The sequence below is a fragment of the Melozone crissalis genome, unplaced genomic scaffold (genome assembly GCF_028551555.1).
Source record: "Melozone crissalis strain CALT ecotype California unplaced genomic scaffold, PUWL_Pcris_2 ptg000006l_1, whole genome shotgun sequence".
Taxonomy (NCBI): Eukaryota; Metazoa; Chordata; class Aves; order Passeriformes; family Passerellidae; genus Melozone; species Melozone crissalis.
The window spans coordinates 12644817-12658103 of NW_026535784.1; the positions used below are offsets into that span (position 1 = coordinate 12644817).

Below are 13287 nucleotides of genomic sequence, written 5' to 3' on the forward strand. Positions count from 1 at the left end.
AATATTTAAACTCAAATGTTCTGAGCACTGCTTAGGACTTAATCTGTATGACAAAATCAAATAAGAATTCGTAACAATTACTGAGTTTAAGAATCAGCTCTACTACAACAGACCAAAACGTATTACTTTCTCTGGTGAACAAAATTAATTTGTTAGTTTCTGTGAATGCATGTTGTTAGGTGCAGGAATACCAGACATCAGAGAGGAAAGGAAGCAGGCTTCTGGTACATTTAGGCAGTTTGCAACTGTCCTTAGAAATAATAATAAAAAAGAAATACACCATCATGGTCGTAATTTTCCCCAAATTTTGTTGGCTGAATATATGAAAAAATAATGTCATTACAATCTTCTATTTTTTATGGAGGTGGATGTCCCAATTCCTTATAGATTTATCTGCCTTTTCCCTTTGTCTCTGTTTTGCTATGTCTCCATACTCTGTCTTTACTGGTCAGGAAATCGAAATACCTTGATATTTTGAAGAAAGCACCCTCATCTTTACACTAGGGAAGTTAATAGAATAAAATGTTAAGAGAACCTGCCTCTACTGTCTTTCAATGCTGGTTTCTGTCTCACCTGAATTTAGGAGCACAGTGTCACTTAAAGGAACACTTAAGAGAAGTATTATGAATTATAAATTCCATGAGCTATTTGACATGATAGAATTATTTGACTGGACTTTTAAGCCATTTCCCAAACTCTGCTTTATTAAGCATGCATCAAATTTTGTGCTAAAGCGTGTTAACTCTTAACATGCTGGTTGCTCAGTGTAATGCTCTACAACTCTGTGAAGATCCCAGCTTGGGTCTTTAAGGCCACATGGTTGACAGTGAGAAGGTATGGCTGGAAACTGATGTGAAGAACATCTAAGCCAATTAATTTTACTTTATAACTGCTAAGGCTAGAAGCTTGTGTGATGAGTAGGAAATTGCTAAATCTTCAGTTGCTTACAATCACATGAGCAGCACTTTTGAACCTGGGGCTGCCCTGCTCCATTATGTTACATAATGTCCAGCTGCATTAAGAGAAGAGTGATGGTTTCTGTGCCATACAACTTGGCCAGTGGTCTGGGGTATATAATTTTAAGGTAGCATCTTGCCCTCTAAACATGGTATTTTCTCTGTTAGTGCACACAGCATCTGTTGCACTAAAGTAATTGCCATGGCAGTAGTGGTTTTACTGCAGCTGTCGCAGTTGGGTCAAGATGTCTGGCTGGGGCTGAAAACGCTGTTGTAATTCCTTAAAAGGTTACAAACATGTGTCCTGTCTATTTTGGTTGTGACCATTGCAGATATCTTTGATGTGTTTTCGTTTTAGGGTGATGTATTGAGTACCAAATACCAGGTAGATCTTGGGGACGGCTTTAAGGCGATATACGTGAACCTGACGATGACTGGAGAGCCCATCCGTCACCGCTACGAGAATCCCGGGATTTACCGAGTCTCCGTCAAGGCTGAGAACGTGGCTGGGCATGACGAGGCTGTGGTGTTCGTCCAAGTCAACTGTAAATCAGCTCTTTGGTTTTCTTACTTTGGCCACTGTGTACAGACCTCATGTCAGCTATGAAAGAGGAAAGAAAATTGCTAGTCATAATTAGGAAAGACCGTATTTTTTCAATATCCTCATGCAGTCTTGCAGTGTTGTGTGTTGTTAATGCAGAGGCTTGTAAACCTAATCCAGTAGGAGGTCAGAGTCAGTTTTTGTTTGGATTTGGCAGAAGGATGGTTTATTAATCTTTTAAATAATAAACATGCCTCAGTATAAATTTCAGGTTTGATCCATCTTCCTGATTCAACACCCCTTGTCAGCCTTAGCAGCTAAAATTTAATACTTTGAGCTATGTCCTTGTACAGCTTCCAGGTGCAGTGTAAAGCAAGTTAACAGACGTGTTGGGAAATATGAGTTCTTGTATGATTCTAAAAATTAGTCAAAATCTCAGTGGTTCTAAATCTAAATTTTAGGTAGTTAATTGTCACAGAGTTTTAAATGGTGCTTGGATATAACTTCATGTTTGCCAGCAGTATTACTTGACTTGCATTTCTCTTCCTCTCCTTAATTAAGACTGAGAAAACCCAATCAAACAGATATAAAATAAAGAATAGCATGGCCCAGGGAATATCATGCACCATTGCAAGCTTAATGTACCTCAGTCATCTTATAACTGAAATGAAGAAGGAAACTCAAAAGTGGAACTGATTTCTCCTCTTCCTTTGAGATTCAAGACAGCTATTGCCTGTTTTCAGATGTGTCAAAAAAAATCAGAAATGAGTAACATCAAAGGGAAAGATAGTCATCTTGCATTCTCCAGGTGTCTGTTTCCCTCTGTTGTCAGTGGTATGCCTTCCATCCTAATCCCAAAGCAGTGGAAATCACTGGAGCCATATACCAGGTTATGCACAGAGCCATCTGCTTTATGTCAGCTTGTCTAGTGACTGCTGATATTTTTGTATTTTGCTAGTGTGTCCTTGAGTTCAGAGTTTCCAGTTCTTCTTTGAGTAGCAGACAAAGCCAAACACATTCATGCTGAAGACCAGTCTCCTGTTATTATCAAGCAGAAAGAATCTGAATCAAATTTTACAACTCAGTTTCATTATCTGTTTCTTTGTTGTGTTTGTTTTTTAAATAATTTGACAACTCCAGAGAGTCAGATAAATTACTTAGGGCTTCACTATTACATTTGAGAAGCTTCTAGGTGCTGAGAAGTGGAGTAGGCAAAGAAATAATAGATCTGTACAAGCAATGAACAGGAAAAAACTCTGTGTGACGTTCTTCTCTCCAAGAATAACTTCTAACCCTTCAGAGAATGACAAGCAGTAGCAAGCCCTGATGGAAAGCAGAAGACTTTCTCAAAGTGTGCTTTTAGCATGGCCTATGTTAGAATAAACAGTAAAACTAAAATATGTAGATTGTCTTTTATGCAGCAGATTTTAAAATTGCAGAAAGCAGAATTGTTTTACACAAGTAAATGAGTGGTGCATTAGGGGGGCTTTGGTGCTGAAGTGCAGACAGCAGGGCACTGGGGCACATGTGATCCCTTCCTGCCCCTGGATGCTGCACAGGGACTGGCAGAATGGAAGTGTGTTACACAGCCTACTTGAGTAAATGCTTTCCACGTGATTAGCTCTGTTTAATTTTTTTAGGTAAATTACAAGATTTGAGGAAATTAGTTGGCACTAATTAAACTGCAATTTCTACGTTTTAGTGAAACACTGATAGCCATTAAGAGACATTTTTCACTGTGGAATACCATGAAAGCAGGGGCCTCTGTAGAATTCTTCTTTCAGGAGTCAGCAGTCTTCAACTGATGCATTATTCCCAGGGAATTTTTTCAGAGGCAAATGGTAGAGGAAATCTTTTCACTTCTGCCAGGTTGCTATGTGATACTCTGTAATGCAGGACAATTATAAGAATTTTTGCCTGTAGTGCAAATCATACTTTCTTATCCAGATTAAACAACCTACAACTTTCTAATGAACTGCAAGAGAAATTAGAAATTAGAATTAGCAAAAATGTGAGTAGGCAACTGTAGAGGCCCAAGAACTCAGAATAAAAAGAACTAAAGAAGAACTGCATACATCCATTAATACATATGCTGGATGCATTTTATTTTTCATGGAACCATGACCTGTATAGTGTGGAACTTTGGAAACTATTGAAATTTTAACTTAGTTAAATAGAAATCATATAACTTCAGTCTTAATTGTACACACTTAAGGGTGCTATGAAGCTTGTTCAAATGCATTATGGAATTGTGCAACAGAGACAAGCATAAAGATTTGCAGTAATTATTCTCAGCTCTTTAATATATAGAAAGAACAACCTTGAAATTACAGTCATCATTCAAGTACCAAGCAACTTGGCCTCTAAAAAGTTTGGAAAAGAAAGTAATCTTCTTCAGGAACAAAACCATATCTCAAAGTAATCTGTTTCCTTTGTGAAAACACAGATTTATGGCAGAAGCTAAAAGGTTTCTCAGATCCTTCGAGAAGGGAAATATATTTCTAGGAGGAACAAATTTAATGAAATTCCTAACATTTCTGGATTTTCTTCAAGACACCATCACCAGAGAAGCATTTTTACTCCTCTGGAAGCTACTGAAGGAATAATTTGTTAAAGCACCCAACATTTTTGAATTCATGCAGGTGGTTAGAGATTTATTGGAGAAAATGCAGAATGAAATAGTGCTTTACATTCAGATGAAGCACCACACAGATCAAGTGAAGTGAGGTGGAAAAGGGCTTTGGACAACTTGCTCTCAGAAGTTCAGTCAGTTTAGTCAAAGTGAAATTAAAAGTGAACCAGCAATGATTCACTCCCTGATACAAAATAAGAGAAATACTTTAGACCAGTGTTAATTACTATTAAATTTGCACTGAGATGAAAAACCTTTGAATGAGTTAAAAGATATTTAGAATGGAGAAGAAATAGATGGGTTAGTATTCATTCTATGTGAGGAATGAATTTTGAGCTCTACAGTGGTTTCATATCCCAGGTTTTTGGTGCAGGTGAAGAAGTTAAGAAATTCTAGTTACCACATTGTGCTGTTAAAAAGCTTTTACCTTCAGACATTCTGATAAAGATATACTGGGAAACCTCTGAGGGAAAGATTTTCTTTCAACACAGTTATTGTACTGTGAAACAGCACAACACTAATAAACATAACACAAGCAGATAAAACCGTTGTAATGATGCATTTCTGTTAAACAAATAGTAATGTTTATGGGTTTAGTAGTTCAGAAAGGAATAAACTTACTCTAAGGCACATTTTGGAGTCCAGAGGTTATCTATTTTGATTTGCAAATAAATGCTCCCCTGATGTACAGTTCTAATTTAAAGCATGAATTAATGAGATTTTTTATGTGAGCCTAACAGCTGATATTTTATAATGAAAATGAGTAGTCAGCAGCATTCTTTTTCAGTTTTCTGATTATCCCTTAGCAATTTGAGACTTGTTAGATTTCTATTCATTTGATCTTTTGTTACTGAGTTTAAAAAAAGAAGGAAAAAAAAAAGCTGAGATTGCCTTTTCCAGTTTTTAACTGGAGTATTTGCTTATGTGTCTGGAATTGGACATGAATGAAACGAATGGGCCATGAGAGAAGCCCATTTTGTTAATATGTCTTATTGCTTTAAGATATGGTTTGAGGGGTTTTGGGGTCATCTGGGGGATGTTTTGTAGTTGAAATGAGGTCTTTCCAATTATGTCCATAGCTTTCAATATGGACGTAAAAGAGGAAGGAAAGGAGGGAGGGAAAAATGAATTCAGGACCTTATGGTGAACAGGTGGGAGGCTTTTGGGGAAGGAGGTGTTAATAAATTGATGGATTCTTGTTCAGTGATGTTTTTGGAACTTTGTTCAGCCCCACTCCAGGCTTTAAATTTAGAAGTGGTTCCAGTCATTGGGAGAAACCAGGAGGTGAACCTCACAGCCATCATCCTGCCTAAGAACCCTAATTTGACAGTTTTCTACTGGTGGATAGGAAACAATCTTCAGGTACACAAATGGTTTTGATTATTTCAAGAGATAATTTCAATCTCTTTCCAATAAAGGTTTTCCCTTTCTTTCAAATTTTAAACTGTTTGCTTTGTGGGGGGAAACAACATTTTCTTATACTTCATTACCTGTGGAAAAAACCCAACTTTTAGAGGGGAATGGATTTGGGATCATAACTGGTGAATGATGAAACTTAGATTTATGCATTTCCAAGCTAATAGCAACTGATGTAAATTGAAGTGCTGAACAAATATATGTATAGGTTGTTTGGGTTTTTTTCATTGTATAGATAAATGTGTTCTGTGAGTCTAAAATAACTGTCATATCAAAAATAAATGTGTTATCTTAAAGGATATCAAAACATTGAGAGCACTCAAACAATCTAGTGTTATTCATTTGTGGACCGAAGTCTATATACATGTCCTAGAGCATTAAATATCCAAGTATTTCTGCTGGGGAGTATTTATTGTATAGCTGGGTTAATTTCTTTTAAGGTCATTTTTTAAATAAAAGATAAGATATTTTCTTTATGAGGCAGACTAAGTGTGACAGAGGAATGCTTCAGATAAGTGCAGTGAACTTTCTTCTTGTGAATGTGCTGTCTCCCCTAATCCCAGCCTGTATCTGTTCATCATTATTGACTTTGCCATTGCAAGAAGAGGCACTGAGGGTCTTGTGAAGGGTTTTGTCATTCTTAAGGATGTGGTCAGGGAGCAGAGTATCTCAACTCCACCTCAGAGGTGACTGTGGGCTGATGCTCTAAGTTAACATCATTAATCCTTTTGACCCTGACATACCCTACATTTTTTGAGGCAAATGAGTTGCTTCATATAATCTTGTAGAGATTGTTGAGTCTCACTCAGACTCCATTAATTTTAGTGGGATCTGACTGAAAACCTAATACTTGACTGATTACTCTAAAAGAAATATTTTCCTCATCTGGCTGCTTGATAGTATAATATCCTTTCAAGGAAAGAAAAATTCTGTATTGAAAATTGTAGTTGATCGATTTGATAAAATATTGAAAAATTTAAATTTTATGTGAAATTTTTTTGGTGATATTTTATCAACAGTCTTTTTCAGCACTGTTCTCATGGTTCTTGCTGAAATTCTGTTTCCAACTGTTCTTTGTTTTTTTTGAAGCCACTGCTTACATTGGAGAATTTTCTGGTGACAAAGTTTGCTGAGACAGGTGATGTCAGAGTTACAGTGCAAGTTTCCTGTGGGAGCTCTATGCTTCAGGACTCAAAAGTTGTCCATGTTTTTGGTAAGACATTAGTCTTTTTCCTTTTTTTTGTTTCATATGTAATTTTATTGGATGTCTAAAACCAACCCTACCACAAGTGAACCTATTGTAAAATTAAATCCAATGCCAGATTTAATTGTTAAAATTAGAGGCGTGAACAGTCACTAAATAACTCCAGAAAGCTCAACAGTCAAACATTTTCCTTTGCTTATTTTAAATGTTACTGTGGTTCCCAAATGCTATATGTGTTTGAGTTGTATTTTGGCCAGTGACTAGAAAGCTTCCCAGAATTTATAAGTAAAGTAGTCTAAATACTTCTGAAAAAAAAAACAAAACTAAAATGCTCTTGCTCTCAGCACTGAAAACCATGTCAAATAATTGCCTTTCATCACAATATATCACTGTTACCTTGATGTTTATCTGAGATTTTGGATCAAATATAGCTCTGCTGTAATTATCAAATAACCCTTCAGCTCTTGTTCCATAATGTGTCCTGGTGTGGCTTTTTTGTGTTTTATTATGTAGTGACAAGGCAGAATATACTGTGGAAAATGCAGTGCTGGGAAATTATTTACATTTGTATTTGTGCTGTCACATGTGGGAATTGTGATAAGTAGAAAAGCTTTTATTTTAATGCAGAGCTAAAAGCCTTCAGCTATCATGCAATACAAGACGTGATACATCTCTGTTGTCTGAAGAAGATTCTGTTATTTTTGCTTTTATTATACTTACTATTTTGAAATAATGGCAAAACCCCCACATATGCTAAATGGAGCTTTTATGAACCTTCTCATTTTCAAGGATAAATGGATATAATATTTATATTGCCACTTATAAATGCATCAGCTTTTTAAGAAATCTTTAGAAGTATAACTCTCTTAGTGTGAATACATCAATGGCTTTATCATTCCAGTGCTTCTTTTGCCAATCCTGATATCAAGAGCATGAAAGTACTGGCCATCAAGAAAATAAAGAAACTTTTGAAAAAGAAAGCCATGTTTAAATAAAATTCTGTTGGAAATAGTGAGGGGAAGCAGGTTTGACTTGTGCATTCCAGAGATTCTCTATCCCTGCTTTGCATTAAGTTCCCTAGGTTTTCATCCAAGGATCCTGTAGGGAGAAAGGGAAGATTTTAGAGACTTCTTTCTGAGGGTCATCCCATTTCTAGTATTTCAGATATTTTTGACAATATCCAAAGAAATATTGTACCTTTTTTTTATTTTTTCTTCAAAGAGGGAAATAGTTAGCCTTTGCAATATAATTTTTGTTCTTATTTTCGTGTCTAATTTATGGACTAACGTATTCATTTTATACAGAAAACAGAAACGTGTAGTGGAAAAACCCCCACATGCTTATGATTCAGTGAGAATAAAATCCATTGGTACATTATAATTTCAAATAAAAGAAACCAATGACTTCTTTTTAATACTCCCTTATTGAGCTAGGGGAAAATTATCTGAAACATTATGAGCCCAGAGCATGTATGTGAATCTGCTTTGTTTCCTTTTCTTCCTCCTCTCTTTAGTCTTTGGGCACAATTTTGATGGTGTTATGATGAAAATACAGAAAGAAATGGAATGCCTGACAACAGAGAGCAGCAGAGGTCCTAGATACTGCAGTGCTGCACAGCATAAAGTGCTAAATAGAGACTTTTAGTTCTATCAAACCCCTTTTGCAATCTAGTTTATTTCTTGCTATTTATTTTTGTTTTTCTAGATCATTTCCATGTTCTTCCTCTGAAGTTTACTAAGGACCTGGACATGTACAACCCCGACATACCAGAGTGGAGGGAAGACATCGGGCGGGTGGTGACGCGACTCCTTGCGAAGGTGCTCCTTCAGATTGGTCATAAAATGTTCCCTCACCAGTTGTACAGCTTGAAGGTTAAGTTAATACCTTCTCATTTAGAAGGTATTTTGAAATGGAGGCAGAGCAAAATGATAAAGTGAACCTCATGAGCCACATTTCATGCAAGTTTGAGCTAGTGTCACTTTTAAGTGCAATCTGTCGACGATGATATTGTAACACAGACAGTTTAGGTCTAACACAGCCTAATTGGCAATTAATGCTAAATATTGCTCTCTGGGATTAGGGGTAGACATATTAGCAAACACTGATGACTCCAAAGCAGGAAGAGTTAAGTAGCTTAAATGTGATAGATTTAGAAGCTAAGCAATGAGTAATATAAAAGACATCATCTTTGTGTAAAAAAAACCAGAAAGAAAGAATTTCCTATGCTTGTTCTGTAACTTTGAAAATTATGTATAATATATAGGCACTCAATTCATGCAGTGGTTTTTCAGAGCATGTTCACAAAAGAAATCTGGATTTCGAACAGATGAATCCTGTAGGTTAAATCAAATACAAACTATGAATTAGTGCTGTGGCATTAGGTCACCTCATGGACACTTTGGGCTCGAGAGCTCTTCAGGCACACACCCTGCCAGCAATTGAGAGTGCACACACTGGCTTTCATGAGAGTAGTAGCACTGAAGTACAGCTTGATATTGTTTATAAAATATTTGAATTTTAAATCATTTTACTCATCCTGGATTTGCAATTGTGCAAATCAGGTTCTAAACTTCTTGACTTTATAGAGTTTCCTGCTTTTTTTTCTTTGAGATTTTTATCAAATGACAAGTTAATTTCTTGCTTTTATCAACTTAAATTCATTCCATAAAGAGTTCCACTAGTGTCAGTCAAAAAATATTTTACTCCCCTATAAAATAACTCTTGCATTTTAATAATTACTGTAACATTTATCAAAGTATATGAACAATTTAATGGAATTTCAGAATCTCTTTGAGGAAGGCCAAGGAAAGTGCCTAGGGTATGGTCACTAGAATTGTGTGGCTACATTGTACAAAACATGGAGAAATTCAGGACTAAAAGCCAAATTAGCACAAACTATTTTACAAAGAGATGTACTTGACTTTCAGCAGGGGAATGAAGGTATTCATTACAATTTCAGGAGCTGAACCTGAGTGTTCTTAGTCTCACATTGAAGAACTTCTCTCTGTCCATTAAGCACCTTCCTAAGCAACCTTCAAAAGCTAAAGTTAGCTGTAATGAGTATTCACTTCTAAGTCTACACTGTGTCTGAATGGCCCACAAAGGATCCTAAACCACTTTGAATTTTTTTTTGTATGTTGCCTCAGAAGTGCTCACCCATTGCAGTTTTTATAAAACCTGAAAACCTCCTCATTTTGCTTCTTTTCTTGATGCCACTGAATTACTTTAATGTGATAACATCACTTAGGTCTTCCAGTATTCAAAGAACAACTCATATTTCAGTACATTTATGTTTGGCTTTGTTCATGTTTCAGCTTCTAGTGGAATTCCCTTCAGATATTAAGGATCTGAATAATGAATTCTATAAGCCATATGTGGAGTTACTTATGTAGTTTATATAAGACACAAAGTGTGCCTCTGTTGTCTTCACAGGAGACCAGTATACCTGAAGAAACACTCATGACAGTTGTGAAACCTGGTCTGCCCACAGCTGCTGACTTGCACGTGCTACTACCAGCAAATCAGCCAAAAAAGAAGAGAAGCATAACAAGTGATAAGGTAACCAGAGCAATGCACGTCTGCTTAGGACAGCCTTCATCCTGTTTTGCACTAAGTGGCTGTAGTCTCATTGCCTTTATATGAAATTAAGAGGTGATCCCTGCCTGTGTAAAGATCTCACTCCTATCTGACAAGATACATGTGAATGCTATAGCAGCTATGTCTGATGTGTTTGACAGTGTCCAGACAATCACAATCCACTTTCTGGTATTACTGTGTTTCTCAAGAATATTTAATATTGGTCTGTCTTTTAAACAGAAACAGCAGTGATACTTGTCATTCTGTGAAGATCCAGTAGAACAGAGTCTCTGCACTGTCTACAGAAAGAAATTAGATTTCAGGTCCAAACAAACCCAGAACCTTAGTCATTGACCCATAATGTAAAGAGCATCAAGCAAGTACTTTATGCCCTTGTAAGAAAATGTCATTTTCAATTGGTAAAAAACAAATTTAGTGAAGACAGGATTGAAAATCAGACATTAGTTTCTCCCTAGTTGTTTTCAAACAATGTTTCCTCCGTTTTTAGAGACTTCATGCCCATTGAAAACCAGAAGACTGTTTGGCATGTACAATTTATTATATTTGTCCTTTTGCTGTGATAGAGAAGAAACAGATCCTAGCTCTGTGCCTGTACCTTGCAGTTCATGTCCTGCCAGTTAGAAAGAATCAGTGTAAGGTGTCCTTAACTTTGAAGGGCATTTTAAAGCTTTCTAAGACAAGGTCATGGTCTCTGAAAAGCTGGGGGAGTAGGCAAGACAAAGCTCTTCATATTAACATAAACCAAATAGGTTGTGTTTGGAGTTCATGAGATGTACTTTGGAAGGTGCAAAGGAGTATGTTGAAATTGTCCAAGTACTTGAACAGGTGTTTATCATTGAAATGTGTGAGTGCACAAAGCTTTCTACTTTTTTGGCAGACACCCTTACTGTTCTCCCATGTAATCACAGTGAGAATTCCTGGGAGTCTGAATTCCTGATTATGTTGCAGGAAATAGTTAATTTTTGTAGGTTGTTTCTTTTGTAGAGACTCATTCATGGACTAAGACTTTCAGCCAGGGGAACATTACCCCTTCAAAATTATTTGAAAATGTACATTTCTTGAGGAAGCAAGGTGAAGTTTCTAAAGGAAATTCCTTATTCTGAGCCAGTGGGGAATGGATGTGTTCAATAATTTAAGGAAACTAATGGAGATAGATTATTTTGGTTGTACAAACATTTTACTTCAGTGCAAAGTGTTATGCATATTAGTTCCCTTTAAATCTCAATTTCTATTTTAGTGCTGTGCTTCAAGGCAGCTTAAAGAGTATCAGTTAAAAATCAATGCTGTCTCAAGGTTGTTCTCATGTTTGTGTATGAAACATCATGTGAGTTACTTTAAAGCATAAAGAGGAGCAATCCCATGCTGCAAATGATTTGGAAAAGCTGCCATTCAGTGGGGCTGTAGGGATGTCCCAGTAGTGTAGCAGGACACAGTTTTGTAATTAGTTCTCCAGTAAGACCTTGCAAAGGTTTTCTGGAGCTAGAGGAGCAGGGGAAGGGGAAAGAAGTTGTATAATCTGGAGAATTTATGTACATTTCTGACATTGTTAGGATGAACCAGGTCAGACCCGTGGCTGGAGCAGGAACAAGGGAGACAGGAGCAATTACAGCAGCCTTTGCTGTGCTGTGATGATAAGTCAGGTACACCAGTCTCACATCTCAACACTGACTGTTTTTAAAATACAGTGCTGTAGAGATGTACAGCCACTCTTCTTGTGACAGCTGCCTACATTTCTGGTTTTATATTACTGCTAATAGACATTGTTTTAGCTATTGGTATGTGCATATAAATGTGTTGCTTTAGACTTGAATGGCAAAAATTTTGATAAAATGTGTTCTATCAGAATCAATTGTGACTTGAGAAATATCCTGAAAATATATCCTATATAAATAAACTTAGAAGCAATAGCTTCTGGTAAGTCAGGAGGAAAATACTCATGTTGTCATATGTTTAAAGATTCCTTACATTCCCTTCTGTTATTAGAAGAGAATCTTGAAGATTTTTATCATGAATCAGTGAAAAGATGTGCTTTGTCACACTGCTCATGCCAGTTCTCAAAGTCAGAGTTGTGACACTTTTGTGAGGACCCAGCAATGCAGAATGTTTTCTGCACATTTGGAGGAGGTGTCCCTGATACCTTTAACTTAGGCATAGTTATAAAATGTCTTTTCTTAAAGAGAACCTCTTTGTTCTTGGCTGAAAACCTTTTAGATTTGGGAATATTACATTATTTCAGAAAGATTAAAGGCAATAATTTCTTGCTCAGGCAGGGAACAGCTGCTTGCTGGAGTTTTTATTGGTGCTTTACATGGAGTGTTGGGATGTGATGCTGTTTATTAGGTTAGTCATGTAGAATATGAATCATTACTGATAAAAGTAGCCATCAATAACAGAGATGGTAAGTAAGCTGTCAGTGCAGTAGGAGGAGCCCTTTGGAAATTCTGAAATCTTATTCCACTCTGACAAGAGCCCTTTTTGTTTCAAATATATGCAGAGAGAAATAAAAGCTGACTGTGATTTAACCTGCTTTCAAGAACAGAGAAATTTCAAAAGTTTTCCTTTCTAATTATTGACTCCAGAGAAGACTTGGTTGCTTAATTTATGCACATCTACTGCATGTCTAATGTCAGGTGGGATAAGTCCAGTTGAAAGAATCAATTAAAATATAATTAAACTATAATCTGGAAGGCAGGGGCTCTGAGGAAGATTTCTATCCAGACAAACTACTTCACATAAGTAGAAAATTCCTAGTGAGTTGCTTTGGCAAAAAGGGAAAGTCAGAACCCAAGATGTAGATGTGAGTAAGAGTTTGAACAGTGTCATTATTTTTCATTCTTTTACATTCTTATAATGCAGGAGCCATTGTGTTAACATGTTCAAATATTGTCATTGTAAAGGATATAAAAAAGGAAGATGGAAAATTCAAATGCTGGTATTTGAA

At 36.4% G+C, this 13287-nt stretch overlaps 1 protein-coding gene across 4 annotated transcripts in view; it reads left to right on the forward strand.

The window, feature by feature from the left end:
• SORCS2 (sortilin related VPS10 domain containing receptor 2) overlaps positions 1-13287 on the forward strand; it is a 519673-nt gene that overhangs the window by 491765 nt on the left and 14621 nt on the right. For all 4 annotated transcript variants that reach the window (XM_054290103.1, XM_054290102.1, XM_054290105.1 and 1 more), the window contains exons 19-23: positions 1315-1501; positions 5358-5491; positions 6635-6758; positions 8454-8566; positions 10182-10307. In XM_054290103.1, coding sequence (XP_054146078.1) covers positions 1315-1501; positions 5358-5491; positions 6635-6758; positions 8454-8566; positions 10182-10307 — 684 coding nt within the window. The remainder of the gene's footprint in view (positions 1-1314; positions 1502-5357; positions 5492-6634; positions 6759-8453; positions 8567-10181; positions 10308-13287) is intronic.